Source organism: Rhodamnia argentea, chromosome 11, assembly GCF_020921035.1.
Source record: "Rhodamnia argentea isolate NSW1041297 chromosome 11, ASM2092103v1, whole genome shotgun sequence".
Taxonomy (NCBI): domain Eukaryota; kingdom Viridiplantae; phylum Streptophyta; class Magnoliopsida; order Myrtales; family Myrtaceae; genus Rhodamnia; species Rhodamnia argentea.
This window is the reverse complement of record NC_063160.1, coordinates 19,225,358-19,245,099: the sequence shown is the minus strand read 5'-3', so window position 1 is coordinate 19,245,099 and position 19,742 is coordinate 19,225,358. Positions and strand designations below refer to the sequence as shown.

Below are 19,742 nucleotides of genomic sequence, written 5' to 3'. Positions count from 1 at the left end.
TATATTGCACAAATTGAAAGAAACGTAAGGGCGGCGTCCCTTGCCATTATATCTTTTTTTTGTACGGTGAAGTGGTCAAGAAAAATCCACGAGTGATGTTCTTTCTCTTTCCATTGATTCGACTTTTGACGAAATTCTTTCCATGACATGCCGACTACTCAAATGCACCTAGATTAACAAACCAATTTCCATGAATTCTATGTTCAGAGTTGTGCTCGGTTCATCTTAGCGTGAAATTTTAAGCTGCCTCATTAATTAATTAATTAGATTTCTTCTTACACCATGAATTAGGATTAGTGCAGTAAAGTTTGTTTAGCTGATGCCTTTGTTGTCTGCGTCCTTTGGAGTACCTTAGATGGACCACAGGCAGCTCCAGTCACATCGCTATCTGTTGGAGCTGTGGGGGCTTCAGCCTTCTTCATCAGCCTATTGGAGTTGGTATTTGGATTTCAGATCCTAGTCCAAGTAGAACAATGTTGTCTTGAAAATAAATCATATTCATTGTGAAGATCTTTCCCCATTTTTCGATCCGAATATATAGCTTAGGAAAAAATAGAATAGAGTCGCGTCAAGTAAAAATCCTGGAAGGGGGGGCGAGAAAATAATCAATCGAAATTCGAAACTTCAAGTTGCTCAACAGCTAAACACCGGATAAAAAAAAATTTGTACTATTGTATTCATTCAGGGATATTTTATTCCTTACGATCTAGTTGAAAGGAGATGAGATTTCAATTAAAATTTTTTACAATGACTAAGCTATGTCTGGAACCGTCAAATGAGTGGATCGAGCCGAAAATGGTCCGACCCACATCGATCAATTTCCATGAAATACAAATTTAACGAGACATGTCCGATCGTCTTATATAACTAAAACAATTCAATATTAAATTCAGTTTAATTTAATTTTTTTTATAAATTCCCATACAATAAAAATATATTCCCAATCCCAAGTCTAAACTAGTTGGGAGGGGACTGTCTGCTGTAATTTTCACCTAATCTATGTTGATACGAGAGAATTTGCTGGAAGAGAGAGAGAGAGAGAGAGAGAGAGAGCAGTGGGGTTGACCTTGCTGTAGCAATGCTCGCATCTGAAATTCCCCAGCTAGATTCCAGCCTGTTCATCCCCTCGTCCACAGCACAAAATCTCTCCTCTTTCCAAATTCATCACCCTTCTTATTCTCTCCCTCTCTCTGTCTCTCTCTCCTCTTCAAGCTACATACAACACACAGCTTCACATACTCAATACTGGGGGTTCTCTGCCTTGCTCCCACTCCAAGGAAGAGCTTGGCGATCCAAGAATGGATCCTTGCCCTTTCCACCGGGTCCTCGTCGGCAACCTCTCCCTCAAACTCCCTCAACCCTCCGCCCCCTCCTCCTCCTTCTCCACCATCCACCCTCCTTCCTCCTCCTCCTCCTCGTTTTTCTGCAAGATCAAGCTCTCAAACCTCCCTTCCCAGCAGGCCTCTCTGCCCCTGATCTCGCCCCCCGATCACTCCCCCGACCGCCGCCCCTCTCAGCCCCTCGCCGCCTGCTTCAGCCTCCCCAGGCCCCTCCTCGAGAAGCTCCTCCTTCAAAACCCGACCTTGAAGGTCGAGGTCTACAGGGGACGCTTCGGGGGCGCTTGCGGGTTGGTGGGCGGGTCGAAATTGATCGGGAAGGTGTACCTGCCGCTGGATTTGAGGAGGGCCGATTCGCGGGCGGTGTCGGTTCACGACGGGTGGCTCGACCTCGGCAGGAAGAGCGGCGAGAAGCTGCACGTGAGCGTGAGGGCGGAGCCTGATCCAAGGTTCGTGTTCGAGTTCGAGAAGGAGCCCGAGTGCAGCCCCCAGGTGTTTCAGGTCCAGGGGAGCGTGAAGCAGCCGGTCTTCACTTGCAACTTCAGTTGCCGGAACAACGTCGGTGACCGGAACTTGCGATCCAGGTAATTGGTCTTCCGCTCGATTCCAATGCTTCGTTTTTCAAGCAACCAAAAACAGAGTTGAAAAATAATGGAAGTCGATCGCCAATCAGGAATCGGTTTCGATTTCAAATGGCGGTTCTTCACTTTTATCTTGTTGGGGTTGAATGAAAAAAGTCGATTTTGTGAAAAAGATTGAAGCTTTTTAGTCTCTGTCTATCACGGTATGTTTGGGTTCTGAAAACGGAAATGTCAAGGAGGTAGGACCCACCCCATTAGTTGTTTCCGGAAATGAGGAAGAAGGTTGTAGTGAAGAGTGAACCGGTCGATCACAAGGGTGTTTGATTTTGGGATGATTGGCGCTTTTTTCAATTCGATTTCGAGTCTAACTATGCTGTCCTACTGTGGATCAGGTCGTCCTTGTCCGAAACAAGCACATCACGAAGCTGGATACCGTCTCTGGTTGGCCATGACAAAGACCCGCATTCTAAAGAGAGGAAGGGATGGTCCGTCACCATCCACGACCTCTCTGGCTCTCCGGTGGCGGTCGCCTCGATGGTGACGCCTTTCGTGCCGTCCCCCGGGTCTGACAGGGTGAACCGGTCCAATCCGGGCGCATGGCTCATTCTCCGCCCGGCCCACGGCACCTGGAGTCCGTGGGGCCGTCTCGAGGCCTGGCTCGAGCACGGCAGCTCCGACATGCTCTCGTACCGATTCAAGCTCCTTCCCGACACCACCGCCACGAACACGGCCACTGTGGTCAATTCCTCGATTAGCATTAAAACCGGTGGCAAATTCACCATAGACTTGACCACCAGTGTGTCGCCAGTGAGCAGCCCAAGCAGCAGCATAGACTTTGGGTCTGGGCTGTCGTGGTCCGGGTCGGGATCGGGGTCAGACTTTGTAGGGCTGGGGCTGTGGCCAAATTCAGTGCCCGGTGGGTTCGTGATGTCCTCGACCATGCAAGGGGTGGACAAGGCGAGCAAGCCGCAGGTGGAGGTCGGGGTTCAGCACGTGAAGTGCACGGAGGACGCGGCGGCTTTCGTGGCATTGGCAGCTGCGGTCGACCTGAGCATGGACGCTTGCAGGTTGTTCTCTCAGAAGCTGAGGGCAGAGTTGAGGCAGCAAAGTCAGGACTCTGCCATTTGGTGCGACACGAATTGAAATGATTTGTCATAATCTCGACTCGGGGATGAATCGAGCCGGTCACGGCCGCGATTGAGTCTCACGCGGACCTCTCATGATGCGACGATTGCTACGAGAGTGGATGACTCGTGAGGAAGTTGTTGGATTTTATTTTATTTTTCGGATTTTCTGCCGCATGATTCTTTTGATGAGCTTTTTTTGGTCGTGGGACGATTAGGAATTGTACGGAGGGGGGGTAGGCGATGATTCAATTTTTATTTTTATTTTTGGTGTACATCCCGTGAGTTGAATTTGAATGCTTTTAATGTTCATTGGTTATGACCAAAAAAAAAAAATGTTCATTGGTTGGATTGACAAATGACAAATACTGTCGTGTTGAGTTTTATTTTAGGTTTGTGATTGGCAAGGTGGTTCACGGGTGTGGATGTCCTAGAATCCAATGCCAGCTCTGCTGGAATTTTCTGACTAGTGAATCACATGATGATTGATGTCAGATAAGACAAGGCAAACAACCAGAATCCTAAGCCCCTTCTGGAATCTTACCTCCTCTATTCTTTTCACCACTTTTCAATTTTCTTCTTCTTTTTTGTTGTTGTTGAAAACAAACAGTGAATACCTTGTGGTCCTCAAGTTTTGTTTGTGTTTGGAAACGTCCTTTTCACTTAGGCTCCCTTTATTTTGAGAAAAGTAAATAATTTGAACAATATTTTCTCAAATCATTTTTATTTTTTTTGCGAAACGGACGGAGCATTAGTGAACTATATTGTTGCATTGCCAAAGTTCCAGTTTTTTTGTTTGGATTGTAAGAATGGCTCTGTTCCCCTGGGTTACTCTATGTGTGTCCGTTGTTGCCTTTATGTGATTTAATTTTTACGTGCTTTAACATGCAGAGTCCACACTGTCTATCTGTAAAAGTAAGGACTCGCACTCTCAAAGAAGGCGACAGCACCTCAGTCGCAAGCCATTAACAAGTTCAGTTCCTACCAGGCAAGGTTGTGAATTCGTCATCTAATCTTTTCAATCAGAATAATATCGTTCGACAACTATAAGCTGTTTTACGTTTATCTTCGTAATTCATGAAAATGGCTGTTTAGATTAATTAATTTCCTGAAAAATATGAAACGATGGGCTAGGAGGCTTTTGTATGGTGGGTAACCTTCCAAGGTATAGGGGCTGATCGGATATGGTTGTGTGGTGAGTACCAACGCTTACCATGGTCTCAATATCTTAATCCTTTTGTTTCCCTTGACTGTTTGGCTTTGCTGCAGTTCTTGGAAAAGCGAAGGATTTTCTGGGAGTTATATCTGAAGCTAATAACAAATTGCAGGTCGATGCAAAGGTTTGAAAATGATCTTGCTCCTCCTGTGACATTCTCTTTCTCGCGTTGATACAACTTGTTATGACCTGTCACGCGCAACTCTTTGTTTATGTAGGACAATCCTGAAAGCTATGACATTGAAGTTCTAGAGGGGAATGAAGCAGAGATAATAGAAATGGTACTTTTTGCCGCTCTTTTGTCTACCCTGGTATAATTTTGGGTGATGGAACGGTCAGCTGATGCTTTTGCACTTATAAAACAGGACTTGATGCTGGGGATCGCTGATCTTCACACCCCTGAAGCAGTGGCAGCTGCAGAATCTGCAGTTGCGAGTTGTTATCCTCCGAATCCATTAGCTTCTAGCCCTGGCGAAACAGATTCAGAAGACACTAACGATGACGACGACGAAAATGAGAATGAGAATAGCAATAACGATCATGGTATTTTCCAAGCGGGAGTAACCAAGAAGCACTTGAGATCCGAGTCTGGTAAAGAGGATTCGTGTGGAGAGATCAGAAACAAACTGTCAAAGAAGAAACCGAAAAAGCGTACCAAGATTATCGAGTTATGACCATTTGTGTTTCGTTTTGCGGCTTTCTATATAGTAACGAGAGAAATGCAAAGGTAGGGAGTTCTTGACAGGAGCGTCGTCTAGACGGCAGACTTACAATATGTACGTCTGAAATAGGGCGTTATTTCGGTTGGTGTGGTTTTGTAGAATCGAATGAAAGATACGAGTTTATTTAGAACTTATATAGACCGTTCAATACGGCCGCTCGCCCTCGTAGTTGCCGGGAGGAGCATAGTTACATATCACAAACCACCACCCATTATCGCACTTCACCCGAGCGCATCCCAGATGAACAGACTTGCGCCACACGACTTGAGTGTAGTGCAAGCACTCGCCTCCTACGCACGAGTTCGAGTCGTAGTCGTAGTTGTCCTTCTCTCCCACCCACATCTTCACCGAGTCCCTGCCGCTCAGGACGCCATAGCCCTCGGCTAGGTTCTCGCCGTAGGGCCCTCCGGAGTGCTCGAGGTTGCAGTCTCCGATCCGCTCATCTGCGTACTTTTGAGCGTAAGCCGCGACTGTGCCGTTCCAAGCGATCGGACCGACCCCAACTTCAGCACGAGCGGCGTTGTGCTCGTCAACGAAGTCTTGGTGAGAGCTTTGCGCGGCCGAGACATCGGCGGAGAGGGAAGAGATTAGGCCAGTGATATGTATGAATATGGCCAGAGAAGGTATGAGCAATTTCATGTTTGGAGCTTCAAGGGAGGCAATCGTAAACGGATCTTGGTGCCACCCAATGTATTAAGGATGACAACTTGTATGGCTGTAAGGAGAATTTATAGGAGCAATACCGGAGGAATCGAAGATAATTATGCATTAATTGAAAGTGACGGCGTTACACATTTTTGGTTTACTTACGAAGTTTAGCATCGAAACAGCGAAATTCAAGGTTCACGTGCATGTCTTGACGTGCTCCATCCATCCATCCATCCATCCGTCCGTCCCCTTGATTTACTCTTTGCATAAAACAAGAACAAATAATCAAAACTAAAACCCGCATTCGGAAAAAAAAAAAAATAACGGACCTTTACGCTCGCCCTCTAGTAATTACTTTATTCATGAAGGTAGAGATGTCGCCGTTCACCACGGCCGGTTGGGGGCGGCGGTTGTCAATTTGTGCCGGACGACGCTCCGCCGATGTCGAATCGTATAAATTTACTTATGCTCGGTTTTCTCGTCACGAAGAGCTAAGAATTTTAAAGCTTGGAACTTTGGAAATGGCTATCAAAGAAAATGTACACCACCGAGCAAATCACATAATCCCCGATGCTGACTGCGGTGTGCAATAGTGAAATCATGTGACCCCCATCATTATCACGGGAATAAAAAAATTTTAAAATAAAAACTGAGGACAGCATTTAAAATTGGGAAGTGAAAGTTTTGTTCATTAACCACGTGGATAAACCGTCCAAAAACTCCGACGTTGCCACGATCGCGATTCGCGACCCGACATCGTCACGGATTAGATTATGCACTAGACTTTTCGTAGATTGCTCCCATCCAGCAAATTATCTTTCGTCATTAAACATTGGCAGTTAGGATATATCTACGCCATGAATTAATAGAAAATAAAGATTTTATGCGACATGGAAAATTTTGCATGAACTGTTCATAGAAAAGGTGGAATGTTTCTCGACGAGCCCATCCCATGTCAGCACCGGCGATTGCCCGTGCCCGCTCAATATGGCAGTGGGGGAAACTGCATTTTGTGATGCTCATTTTGTGTAATTTTGGTGGAAAAATTGTGCTCGCTCGTCGCATCTGTGTAAGAAATTGATAACTGAAAAATTCCGTTTCTATACGAATTTTTCTAGTAATTAAGTAATGAGAAGAATTTATCGATAAAGATATAATGTAAAAGTAAATTGTACTTATGAAAAAAGAAAATAATTCGAGATTTAAAATTTCTCTCTAACTGTCTTGATAGATCATAAAATACCGTAATATCAAAAAACGTGAGAGATGAAATGAATTTACGCATTCATCATTTAATATTTTGAATAGCCAAAAAAAAAAAGATTTAGAATCCGGTAAAAATAAGAGACTCTCTATATCTTATATGATGCTCCATATATAAGTAAGTAATTTTGAAAGCCAAATAATATTTCCACAACCAAAAGTAGGAAGACAAATGTGACCTTTGTCAAATGGAGGATTAACCAAAGAAGTTTGAACATTTTCTCTTTCTTTCTATAAAGGCAGAAGAGCTGACTCCACTTTCGTTTTGCTTTATTACTGAAAGATTACTTTTTTTTTTAAGTGTAGTTTATCTCATCAAATGAATACATTGCACCTAATAAAGACATTCACTAAAGTTTAAGAGACAATAAAGCTAGTCGTAAAAAACACTAGGATACCTTTCTTATTTGATATGAGTTTAATGTTTATTTGAAAACTATAGTGTCCATTGCTTTTAAAAAAAAGTTAGTCATGATTGCAACATTAATACAAATCGATGTTGTAACTTTTAGATCACCCAAAAATAAATAAATTAAATAATGACTTGAAGTAAATATTATTTCAAATAAGAATCAGAAGCGGACTTTATTTCAACTCGGGATGTGAAGTTGCCATGTCGGTTTCAAAGAAGATTGGCCTCACCGGATGAACACTACATTTTCGTCCTTAGATTTTTTTATTTTTTATTTTTCTTCTTACCTTTTAACCGGTGGCCGACCTTAGGAGACGGTCGGCTATCGGGGATACTCGAAGAGCTGGGCCGGGGTCGCCCTTGTTAGATTTGGCGAGGGCCACTCTTATCGGTGGGCCTCACCTAACAAGATCAGGCCCCTATTTGAAATTACCATGCCACTTTAAGTTTTTATTTGCAATAAGATCCACTTTAGGCCTTTATTTATTTTGGATTTTATTATACTTTTTTTGCTTTTGAAATTCACGTATTTTTTTGACAAAAAATAAATTCACGTATTTTAAATAACTTAGGATTAATGCTAGGAAAAACCTCAAGCGGGTACAAATGTTATAAATTTACCATAAACTAATTTTTTTATCACTAAAAACCTCAACCTGATACACATGTGATAAATTTACCTAATTCTTTACCACAAAAAATCTCAAACTGGTACACATGTGATAAATTTACCCTCTATTAGTTTTCTTAAAATTGAGTTAATATCACAAAAAGCTCTAAATTGGTACATCTATGATAAACGAAGAGTGGAAATCTCAAACCGATAAATCTATTAATTGCCACGTGTCATTTAACCGAGTAATTTGACAGCAAAATTTAACGGAAATTAATAAAGGGTAAATTTATCGTATGTGTACCAATTTGAGGTAAATTTGTTGATCCAAAAATTAGTTCGGGATAAATTTGTCTATTAATTTAAAGTTTTTGGTGGTATTAACTGAATAACTTACGCTGCTTCAACATGTTTCGCAACCAGGGTCATCTTGCTCCTCACAAAACGAGCGCCGCTGTGCAAGAGCAATCAACCATCCACCATCACACCTCCGTCGTATTGCTTCGCTTTCGCTTCTCTCTGTCGAACGCGACGAACTCATAGTCCGCAACAGATATCCGCGATCGTCCTCAAATTATAAAGTTAAATTTCGCCTGCACTGGTGCGTTATCTCATCTTCCTCTTGCGTTTTCAATTGCCTAAGAAAAACCGCTCCGGGTATAAAGTCTTCTGAGTTTTTTTCCTCGTAACTGTCTCGATGGACATTGGTCGACGAGGAACGACATCGACCCGACGCTCTGTGTCGGGTTTTTTCACGCACGTGCATATACTGGTTCTGAACAACGAAGATCGATTATATCACCTCATTTATGATGGTGATGCATTTTGTCCCTCATGTACTCTTAGCCTCTCCAATAGATTGTTCGCGTGAGACGAGTACTGATTCAATGGCCATTGTCCTGGAGGCATTCGAGTTTGTGGGTAACTTAACTTCAATTTTTGTTCTTATAAGGCTGAGGAGTAAGAAATGCTTTACATTTTCTTGATTGTGGTGATTGACTTTGTCACCTGGTTAAGAATTCAAGCCCATATGACAAATACCAAACACAGTAGAAAGCGAAGTCCAAGAGGTTCTCGTGTCAGACTACATTGTGCAGGGAATCTTTTCAAACTTCATTAACGTGCAAATGGTGCTGACTGCCACGTAAAATTTTGTATTAATTTTTCATTAGTAACTCCTAAAATGAGGTGTTTTTGCATCGTCCAAAGCTATTGGCAGATGCCCAAATGCATGCTTGCCATTTTTTTTAGTAGCGTAAATGCTAAAGGTCAAGAAGCCCCATGCCTGACGTGAGATATTGTGAGTGGACGAGATTCTCTGTCGTTTCCCAGGTTATACAAGGCTGCCTTCTTTGGCTGCTCTCTCTCATATCAGACATATTCACTCTCTTTTCCTCTGTTTTGCAGTCTGAAACTGTCTCTTCTCCTTGCACCGAATGGCTCCATCCCCGAAATCAACTCCTGAAGCCAATGCCAACAGGTAATCTATGTAAACTGCCTGTCAGCTTGCCTATAATCGACTAGCGTTTGCAGTATCTTTAGTTACTGTAACTCTTAAAGTTCCTTCTGTTTCAGCAAATATACTTTCTAGTTCTGGCTCTCCCACAGCATTTGCTTGAATAGGCCTCTCTACATTATCACATTTATGCCTTTTGTGCCTAATTTCTCTTTGTTGGAACCACAGCAATAATGATGGGAAGTATCCTGATGTTAACTGGGAAGAAATGGGATTTTCTTTGACTCCAACTGACTACATGTATGTGATGAAATGTTCTATTGGTGAGAAATTTTCTCAGGGAAGTCTGATTCCTTATGGTAATATTGAGCTAAGCCCTTGTTCCGGTATCCTCAATTACGGACAGGTGAGCAGGATCAATAAGTCGTCTTATTTGAATTGTCAAAAGCACTGCGGTCCTACTAATGAGTTCTCTCAGAGCACTTATAAAGCATAACTAATAAGAAATTGTACTGCTTTCCAAAATAATAACAGTCTGTCGTGTGTAGGGACTGTTTGAAGGCCTGAAGGCATACAGGAAGGAAGATGGTCGGATTCTGCTTTTCCGACCTGAACAGAATGCTTTGAGGATGAAGGCAGGTGCAGAGAGATTGTGCATGCCTTCACCTTCTATTGAGCAGTTTGTTGGTGCAGTGAAGCAAACTGTCCTGGCCAATGAACGTTGGGTAATTTAGTGTTTTTGAAGCAGTAGCATGCCTTGGTCCTATGTGTGTGATGCCTTAAAATTGCTAGTTTTTCGATTGGTGTGACATGCCTTGGAATTTCTGGTTGAACATTGAAACAGGTGCCTCCTTTTGAGAAGGGATCCATGTATCTAAGGCCTTTGCTCATGGGAAGTGGCCCTTCTCTGGGATTAGGGCCAGCGCCGGAATACACATTCTTAATCTATGCTTCTCCTGTTGGAAGCTATCATAAGGTATAAGATTGGCTTTCACTGAATCACCATTTGTTTTCACTTAGATAAAAAAAAAAAAAAATGAGAACAATGACAAAATGACATTTACTTGAACGACTTCTTAAGACTCTTTGATTGTCAATTGTCTGAACTCAGGGTTAGTGTATGCCACCTTTAGAAATTGTATAGCTTGGTTCATTTGCATGATCGCTATCCTAGACATTGGAGCTCATAAGCGCAGTATGCGTTTCCTTGTGAAATGATTATCTCATTTTGTAACCAACTTGCAGCTGGGTTTTGCCTTATGCGCGATGAAGTGACTCTTAATATTGACAAAGTTTGACTTTTTTCCATTACACTAGGGCCAGAGGTCGCTGAACCTGGTGGTTGAGGAGAAGCAGCATCGAGCTTCTTCTGGTGGAACGGGAGGCATTAAGACTGTGGCCAACTATTCACCAGTAAGTACCAAAATTGTTGAATTGTTATGAAACACCTTCATGTGTTCATGCATGTTGAAGTCTATTAGTTAGCATTTCTCTGACAAGTTTCTTAACCAGAGGCATCTAATATTGATCTAGTCCAAATACCAATCTTATATTTCTGATTACTAATTTACCACACGCGTTTCCAATTGCCTATTCACTCGCTTGCTCTTGTAGGTTTTGAATGCACTAAGTAGAGCAAAGGCGCAAGGTTTTTCCGAGGTTCTTTTCCTGGATGCTGCCACTGGAAAGTACATTGATGAGGCTTCTGCATGTAACATTTTTTCTGTGAAGGTCAGTTTTGAGTGGTCTATTCTAGCTCAATTTGTAACATTATGGTTCTTTTGTCCTACAGCATTCATATGGTTTGGAAGAAATTCAATGTTTAGTTGAACAGAATCTGATCTGATGACTAGTATGTTTTGCTTGAAAAATTGGAGAGGTGCTGTTCCTAGATTTGTGTGATTTTAAGGATGATGATGCTGCCATGGCACTTCCATCGAAGAGAAGCAAATGAAAGGCTTTCATGAAAATTATTGTAGAATTGAGAATGAGGTTTTCATTCTATACATGCCAGATCATGAATTAGTAACCACATTATGGGAACCAATGTTTTTGACAATGAGATATTCGTTACTATTGGATTAGTATACTTACAGTTGCTTGTTGTTGCAGGGAAATAGCATATCAACTCCCCCAACACATGGAACGATCCTTCCTGGTATCACGAGGAAAAGCATAATTGAAATTGCTGGTACTCTTGGTTACCAGGTGATTATGTTCACACTATATTTTTTTATTGATTGAATTTTTGCAATTAAAATGTCTTTCATTTTAAGCTAATCAGGAAAGCTGTCCTTTTTTCCCCTCTTTTGATGATTCCTGCTGGTAATGAAGCTCTCAAGTTACCGTCTGGGGGGAGGGGGATGATTGGGGTTATATTTGGACTACAAGCAACATTATTGCAAATCAATCATTTTTTACTAGGAGCACAAACAAATCAAGAGAGAACTCCCTGAAACGAAATCATCCATGTCGTGATGTCTTGCTTGCTCTGTCTCGATAGATTTTGTGCCCTTCATGGTTATTAGTTAAACCAAATTGTCTGTCAAATTCGTGATGCCATATGGGGGGGACAGTTGGGTTAATATGTGGAATTCTGTTTCCTTTCTTTCAAAAACTTGACAGGTTGAGGAACGTCCTGTCGCAATTGATGAATTGCTGGACGCCGATGAAGCTTTCTGTACAGGAACTGCCGTAGTTGTCACATCCATTGGAAGTGTAACTCATCAGGGTAGAAGGTACTCAGCTGGCGACTTCATCTCTCGACATATCCTTTTTCCTGATTTCCCTCTTCTCTCTAGCATAAGAAAGAGTCTCGTGCCATGTGATTCGGGGACGGATTGCGCCTCAACGAATTGAAATGGCACATGCGCATCTGTGCTGTTCATCGACAAGGCTCCTTGACAATACTTAATCTCATGATGCAGGATTGATTACAAAACACAAGCAGATACAGTTTGTCAGAAGTTGCATGAAATCTTAACTGGGATTCAAATGGGTAGGCTTGCAGATACCAAGGGCTGGATGGTGGAGGTCAATTGAGCTGTTGTTGTCTGTCAGTTTTATGTTGTAGAAAGACCTCCAACCAAGGTCTGCTCGCTTTTCATAGAATGAGCGTGCTAGTTTGATAATGTAAGGTTAGTGGGCGACAAATTTGGGAGCAAAGAGATGCCGATATGGATCTATGGATTTTGTACTGCAAGGGCTTCAAGTACAAGGGATGCTTCTTTGTTAGTTTTCTGCTACACACTCAAATGGAGAGGGCTAGGCTATTTACGGCCTTACTCTTCTTTCATTAACTCTACCAACTTCATGCTCCTTCAGCCAAATAACACAACTAACACTTAGTCTAGAATGAGACTTGTAGATCACAACTCACAACTACCAACTGCTAGTCTAGAAGCTCGCCGAGTCTCATATTATTTTAGGAAAATTGGTCAAAATCTCCATATTGGTGCATGTATCTCCTATAAAGTATAGAGAACACTCATTTTGTACCATTTGGCCCACACTAAGTAGATTCTGTGCCTGACTGGGGGCTAGATATACGTTATGAATATACATTGGGGCATTCCTTTGTTTTAGCAGCGACATTGCCTTTTCCTTTCATATCCACTAATGCACCGCCGTCCAATCTAACTTGGGTTTTCGCCGGTGTGTCAATATCGGTGTCTATTAAGTTCATCCCCGTCATGTGATTACTACATCCACTATCAATATACCCTATATCATTTCTGTCATCTTTTGCCACTTGGCCTGCGTAGAAAATATTATCTGTATTTTCAGTTTCTTCGACATAATTCGCTTGGTCATTTATTTTTGAGCAACAATTTTTTTCTCTGTGGCCATATCTTTTAACAAAACGGAATTGCGGTTTATTTCTAAACGAACAATTTTTCTTCAAATCTTTAGTTTTCTTGCAAGTACTATAAGGTGAATGTTTTTCCCTTGGAGATGTTTCTCCTCATGTATTTTTCCGTATGCTCTTTCCTCCATTTTTGATTGATGAGACCGTATTTTTATTTTATACTGGAAGACACTTTCAACAATTCTTCATCCTGAACCGTCTGTCTTTTTTCATGTACTTCTAGAGAGTCAATTCACTAATAAGGTTTTCAAATATTTAGATTCTTCTATAGCGGTGATAATAGAGTTGTATTTTCTAGTAAATGTCACCACCATTCTTTGTATCACCTCGTGATTAGTGATCTCATTTCCATAAGCCCTAATGTGATATACTAGTTCTTTTAATCTTCCACAAAATTGTTGAACGGTTTCATTATCTTTCATTTTAGAATTCTCAAATTCCTTTCTCAAAGTTTGAAGTTGAATGATGCGCGCCTTTACCATCCCATCCAATTCTTCTTGTAGTATTTCTCATACCTTTTTTTTTTTGCTGTCTTTACTTCAATTACTCCCAGGATTCCATTTCAGAGAGTGCTTGCATTGCTGAATAACACATAATGCCCTTGTATCTTTTTGTAATTGCTCTTTCGGAACGCTTGCATCTTTTTGTGGAGCCGCGTATCCTCTTTTCCACAATGTCCCATAAATCTCGTGCCATCAGAAAATTAGCGCTACGGTAATTATAGCGGGCGATTTTGGTAAAAGGTGGTTAGGACAAATGTCCAATACCAACCTAACGAGGCTCTGATACCATTATTAATTTTTGATAGAAAGAAAAAGGGTGAGATAATGTAAGATTAGTGGGCAACTAATTTTGGAGCAAAGAGAGGCCAATATGAATTTGAGGATTTCATCTTACGGGGACTTCAACTACAAGGGATGCTTCTTTGTTAGCTTTCTGCTACACACTCAAATGAACAGGGCTAGGCTATTTATAGCCCGTTTCTACTCTCTTCTTCCGTCGCCAACTCTAACAACTTCAAGTTTCTTTCAGCCAAACAATCGTAGTAATACTTAGAGACTTGTAGACCCCAATCCACAACTGCCAACTAGTAGCCTAGACTAGAAGCTTGTGGAGCCTAAGATTATCCTAGGAAAATTGATCAGAATGTCAACAGAGCGCCCCTATAAAAGCACTCACTGGCAGTACCCCGTCGCATTGCTTCGCATTCACTTCTCTCTACCGATCATGATGAACTCATAATCTGCGGCAGTTATTGACGATCGGCCTCACTTCATAAAGTAAATTTCCACTGCGCCGGTGCATCATCCCATCTTTCTCTTCACATTTTCATTTTGCCTTAGAAAAAGCGCTTCTTGTACCAAGTTGTTTCGAGTTCTTCCTCGTATCTCTCTATGGAGATTGGTCGACGAGGAACGCAATTGTACCAGACCCTCTGCGTTGGGATCTCCAAAGTCTTCATGCACGGACACGTGAAATATTTGTCATGGTTTGTCATGGCCGTGTGTCCAGATCACGACTTTTCCTGAGTAAACTCTTAGAGTCCTAGCCATGTCCATCGTTAGGATGTGGATCATATTCCCCATCAATATGAAAGCTCGGGTCCCACTCTCCGGTTAACGGACGAGGGTCCGGGAGAGTCGCCCTTGTGGGGATCTCAAGGGGGGCAGCGCCCTCTGAACGTTAGGGGGCTTTTATAGTTTGAGCCCATATTTTATTGGTTATTTAGGTTTAGGTCCATGAATAGCTACTGTTATATATATAAACTTGTGTCTCGATTTCTCTTTCTCGCTTTCACGCTCTATTTCGTTGTGGTTGTGCACCAATCCTAACATCTACCGCCCCATATTGGATGGAGAGGTCTACGTGCATATACTGATTCTGAACAAAGAAAATCGATTATATTACCTAATTTATAGTCGTGATGCATTTTGTCCCTCACCTACTCTTTGCCTCTCCAAGAGATTGTTCACGTCAGACGAGTACTGATTCAATTTTTTTGCCCTCTTTGGCCATTGCCTATGGTTACTTTTTGTCTTGATTGTGGTTATTGACTTCGTCACCTGGTCAAGAGTTCAAGCCTACGTAACAATACCAAACACAGTAGAAAGCGATGTCCAAGAGGTTCTCGTGTCAGACTACTTTGTGCATGGAATCTTTTCAAACCACATTGTCGTGCAAATCGTGCTGACTGCCCCATCAGTTTTTTGTTTCATGTTTTCATAAGTAACTGCTAAAAACAAGGTCTTTGCATCATTCGAAGCTATTGGCAATTTGGCAGATACCCACATGCATGTTTGCCATTTCTTTGGTGGCTCTCTCTCATAACGGGCACAATCAGTCTGTTTTTGCTCTGTTTTGCAGTCTGAAACTGTCTCTTCTTCTTGCACCAAATGGCTCCATCACTGGAAAACTCTCCTGAAGGCAACACCTATGGGTAACCTATATAAAGTGGTTGTCAGCTTGCCTCTGATTGACTAGCATTCGCAGTGATCTTTAGTCACGGCAATTCTTCAAGTTCTATCTGTTTCAGCAAAACTCCTTTTCTAGTTCTGCTCTTCCGCAGCATTTGCTTGAATAGGCTTTTTTACATTATCACATATGTGAATTTTTTGCCTAATTTCTCTTGTTGGATCCACAGAAATAATGATAGGCAGTATCCTGATGTCAACTGGGAAGAGATGGGATTTTCTTTGACTCCAACTGATTATATGTATGTGATGAAATGCTCTACTGGCGAGGACTTTTCTCAGGAAAGTCTAATTCCTTACGGAAATATCGAGCTAAGCCCTTGTTCCGGTATTCTCAATTATGGACAGGTATGCAGGATCAACAAGTTGTCTTGTTTTAATCGTTGAAAGGGCTGCCCTATAAACAAGTTGTCTCAGAACATTGTTAAGCATACTCAGTAAGAAATTGTACACTTTCCCAGAATAATAACGGTCTGTCGTGTGTAGGGACTGTTTGAAGGCTTGAAGGCATACAGGAAGGAAGATGGTCAGATTCTGCTTTTCCGACCTGAACAGAATGCTCTGCGGATGAAGGCAGGTGCAGAGAGATTGTGCATGCCTTCACCTTCTATTGAGCAGTTTGTTGATGCAGTGAAGCAAACTGTCCTGGCCAACGAGCGTTGGGTAATTTAGTTCGCATGAAGCACTAGCATGCCTGATCTTATGCTGAGCGCTCTTTCAATATGTGTGATGCCTTCATACTGCGGGCTTTTCGATTGGTGTGACGTGCCTTTGAATTTTCTGGTTGAACATTGAAACAGGTGCCGCCTTTTGGGAAGGGATCTATGTATGTAAGGCCTTTGCTCATGGGAAGTGGTGCTATTCTGGGAGTAGGGCCAGCGCCAGAATACACATTCTTAGTCTATGCTTCGCCTGTCGGAAGCTATCACAAGGTGTAAGATTGCTTTCGCTGAACCACCATTTGTTCCCGCTTAGATGAAAAAGCGAAAACAACGACCAAATGATGTTTACTTACACAACCTTCTTAAGACTATGATTTGAACTTAAGGTTCAGTACCTTTAGAAAATCCTGACCTTGGTTCATTTGCATGATCCTGATACTTGACATTGGAGACATTAAGCGGGGTATGCGTTTCCTTGCTAAATGATTACCACCAACTCGAAGCAGGGTTTTGTTTTATGCGGGATGAAGCGACTCTTAGTACTGACAGAAATTCATCTTTTTCATCACTCTAGCACCAGAGGTCCCTGAACCTGGTGGTCGAGGAGAAGCATCATCGAGCTTCTTCTGGTGGAACAGGAGGCATTAAGGCCGTGGCTAACTATTCACCAGTAAGTACCAAAATTGTTAAATTGTTAGGAAAAACTTCCATGTGGTCATTCATGTTGAGGTCTATTAGTTAGTATTACTCCGGCAGGTGTCTTAACCAGTGGTATTTAAGATTTATGTAGTCAAAATACCGATCTTTTAGTTCTGATTTCTACACACGGGGAGTTTCCAATGACCTATTTGCTCGCTCGCTCTTGTAGGTTTTGAACGCACTGACTAGAGCAAAGGCGCAAGGTTTTTCTGATGTTCTATTCTTGGATGCTGCAACTGGAAAGTACATTGATGAGGGTTCTGCATGTAACATTTTTTCGGTGAAGGTCAGTTTTGAGTGGTCTATTCCAGCTATATTTGTAACATTATGGTTCTTTTGTCCTACAAGATTCATAAGGTTTGGAAGACCTTGAATGTCTAGTTGAACAGAATCTGGTCGGTCGGCTTAGTATGTTTTGCTTAAAAAACTGAAGAGTGCTGTTCTTAGATTTGTGCAATTTCAAGGAAGACGATGCTGCTGCGGCACAGACAAGGAACGACCCCATTTTGCTGTTGCCTTGTAGTACATGGAAGAATTTTGGAGAACAGCAAGCATCTGCAAATTTTGTATATGAGAATCATTGTCTTTGATAATGAGATATTCATTACTGTCTGATTAGTGTACTTACAGTGGCCTGTTACTGCAGGGAAATACCATATCAACTCCCCCAGCACATGGAATAATCCTTCCTGGTATCACAAGAAAAAGCATAATTAAAATTGCTCTTACGCTTGATTACCAGGTGATTACATTCACACTATGCTTTTTATCGATTGGATTTCGCAACCTAAGCATTTTGCATTTTACGCTAACTGGGAAAGCCGTCCTTTTTTGCCCTTTGGATGATTCCCGTTGGTTTGATGAAGCTCTCAAGTTACTGTCTAAGGGTGGGGGGGGAAGATTGGGTTCATATTTGGACTATAAGGAATGTTAATGCAAATCGATCATTTGAATAGGAGCACAAATGAATGGAGACGGAACTCCCTGAAACGAGATCATCCGTGTCGCGATGTCTTACTTGCCCTGTCTCAATAATTTGTGCACTTATGCTCCCTTTGTTCTGAAAACTTGACAGGTCGAGGAACGTCCCGTGACGATTGATGAATTGATGGATGCCGATGAAGCTTTCTGTACGGGAACCGCCATGGTTGTCGCATCGATTAGCAGCGTAACTCACCAGGGTAGAAGGTACTCGGCTGGCAACTTCATCTGTCCACACTCTTTTCCCCCCCGTTTCCCCTATTCTCTCCAGCATAAGAAAAGAGTCTGCCGCCGTGCCATTTACGGATCGATTATGCCTCAATGAACCAAAATGTGCGCACTCCGGTCTGCGCTGCTCATCGGTATCTGCTCCATGACACTACTACTTAATCTCATGATGCAGGATCGAGTATAAAACACAAGCAGATGCAGTCAGTCAGAAGCTGCGGGAAACCTTGACGGGGATCCAAATGGGTAGGCTTGAAGATACCATGGGTTGGGTGGTGGAGGTCAATTGAGCTTGTTGTTTTACTTGGTGTTACCGTGGCCTTTTGACTTGGTGGATGTTTTTGGCATTGGCAGTATGTATTACTCAGGTTAAACTTTTCTACTGTTTAAGCTTTATAGCTCTGGAAAGGAGATTTTCTCAATTTTGCCTCACATCGAATTGAATTGTGGAAAAAATTAAAGAGACAAAAACCTTATAGAAATTAGAGAAATGGGACATTGAATGGTACCTGCATGATTTCTACATGGACAAGCAACAAGAAAAGAATTAAGACATTATCCAGCACGTTTTTTTCGTAATTATTTTCATACTGATTAAAATTTACGTTGCTATGTCGGAGTAAGGAGGACAACTATACACTCTAACAACCTTGGTGCAATATTGACGCTCTAACAAGGATAGAACTTCAGTGAACTTTTAAGCTTTGCTAGAACTTATGATATACTTTTCGATAAAAACCCTTTCATAAATCAAGTACGAGCTATGAACGTGAGTAAAATTTCGAGTACATAACATGTGAATTTCCTATCTCTAAGTAACTTGAAAAAGAAAAGAAGTTCCTTTACAAAAATAAGAAGAAAAAGATGCATTCCGAAGTAATTGAATTTTATCTCCACAAGGAAAAGTGTGGCTACATCGGAGACGTAATTTTTTACACGGGGAATCCGATCATCCGGAGGCATACCGATAATCCCATGAACCGATTAAATCTAGGCAAATCACCTGCTTAGGTGGCGTTGACCGCACCCCGAGTTGAATGGCCAATGTTCTTGGGGGGTTAAGGCTCAAAATTGTTTGCATCCCTGAATGCTAGCTTTCTTACATAGTGACCATCAACATGCTGGACAAACACCAACCCTTTAAAACATGCATGAGATTTGTTAATTCCAATAGTCTACTTATCTACAAACGAGTAAATGCCAAGGCGTTAGTACAAATCATCATAAGGAAAGTGCTTTTTTTTGTTGTTGTTAATGTCGCGCAATTTTTGGTTTTACTTAATGGGGAAAAGGGTCATCAAATTTTAAACTCAAAGATAATTCTAGAAAGGCCAGAGTTTTAAAACGTTTGGAAGGCTTTTTTTTTTTTTTTGTAACTTTCTAAGAGGCGGGTGATTATTATTATTAATAATCTTTAGACAGTTTGTCTCGAGCTGTCCAAAAAGTATCCTAGGATTCCTA

At 41.8% G+C, this 19,742-nt stretch overlaps 3 protein-coding genes across 6 annotated transcripts; 2 read left to right on the top strand and 1 right to left on the bottom strand.

The window, feature by feature from the left end:
* Positions 1-1,136: 1,136 nt before the first annotated feature.
* LOC115735967 lies at positions 1,137-3,354 on the top strand. The gene is made up of 2 exons (XM_030667447.2): positions 1,137-1,921; positions 2,311-3,354. The coding sequence occupies exons 1-2, from the start codon at positions 1,299-1,301 to the stop codon at positions 3,059-3,061; spliced, it is 1,374 nt and encodes a 457-aa protein (XP_030523307.1). The 5' UTR covers positions 1,137-1,298; the 3' UTR covers positions 3,062-3,354.
* A 1,572-nt stretch (positions 3,355-4,926) lies between these two features.
* On the bottom strand, positions 4,927-5,693 carry LOC115735971 (basic form of pathogenesis-related protein 1-like). Its single transcript, XM_030667457.2, has one exon. The coding sequence runs from the start codon at positions 5,617-5,619 to the stop codon at positions 5,125-5,127; it is 495 nt and encodes a 164-aa protein (XP_030523317.1). The 5' UTR covers positions 5,620-5,693; the 3' UTR covers positions 4,927-5,124.
* Positions 5,694-8,406: 2,713 nt separating this feature from the next.
* Positions 8,407-18,628, top strand: LOC115735969 (branched-chain-amino-acid aminotransferase 6-like). Of its 4 annotated transcripts, none has more exons than XM_048272833.1 (10): positions 8,407-8,497; positions 9,324-9,396; positions 9,601-9,778; positions 9,921-10,097; positions 10,217-10,348; positions 10,690-10,785; positions 10,987-11,103; positions 11,485-11,580; positions 12,059-12,110; positions 12,300-12,442. In XM_048272833.1, exons 2-9 carry the CDS (start codon positions 9,353-9,355, stop codon positions 12,068-12,070), a joined length of 852 nt encoding a protein of 283 aa, XP_048128790.1. In that variant the 5' UTR covers positions 8,407-8,497; positions 9,324-9,352; the 3' UTR covers positions 12,071-12,110; positions 12,300-12,442. The 4 variants fall into 4 exon arrangements, with proteins under 4 accessions (XP_048128790.1, XP_030523315.1, XP_030523313.1 ...); XM_030667455.2 differs by having other exon boundaries at positions 8,414-8,497; positions 10,696-10,785; positions 11,998-12,110; positions 12,300-12,726; XM_030667453.2 differs by having other exon boundaries at positions 8,415-8,497; positions 11,998-12,110; positions 12,300-12,726.
* Positions 18,629-19,742: the final 1,114 nt, after the last annotated feature.

Coding starts and splice junctions, on each gene's coding strand:
- LOC115735967 (XM_030667447.2), top strand. CDS start 1,299: ATGGATCCTTGCCCTTTCCACCGGGTCCTCGTCGGCAACCTCTCCCTC. Junction 1,922..2,310: donor GACCGGAACTTGCGATCCAG/GTAATTGGTCTT, acceptor ACTGTGGATCAG/GTCGTCCTTGTCCGAAACAA.
- LOC115735971 (XM_030667457.2), bottom strand. CDS start 5,619: ATGAAATTGCTCATACCTTCTCTGGCCATATTCATACATATCACTGGC.
- LOC115735969 (XM_030667454.2), top strand. CDS start 15,634: ATGGCTCCATCACTGGAAAACTCTCCTGAAGGCAACACCTATGG. Junction 16,644..16,947: donor CTGTCGGAAGCTATCACAAG/GTGTAAGATTGC, acceptor TCATCACTCTAG/CACCAGAGGTCCCTGAACCT. Junction 18,261..18,456: donor GTAACTCACCAGGGTAGAAG/GTACTCGGCTGG, acceptor CTCATGATGCAG/GATCGAGTATAAAACACAAG.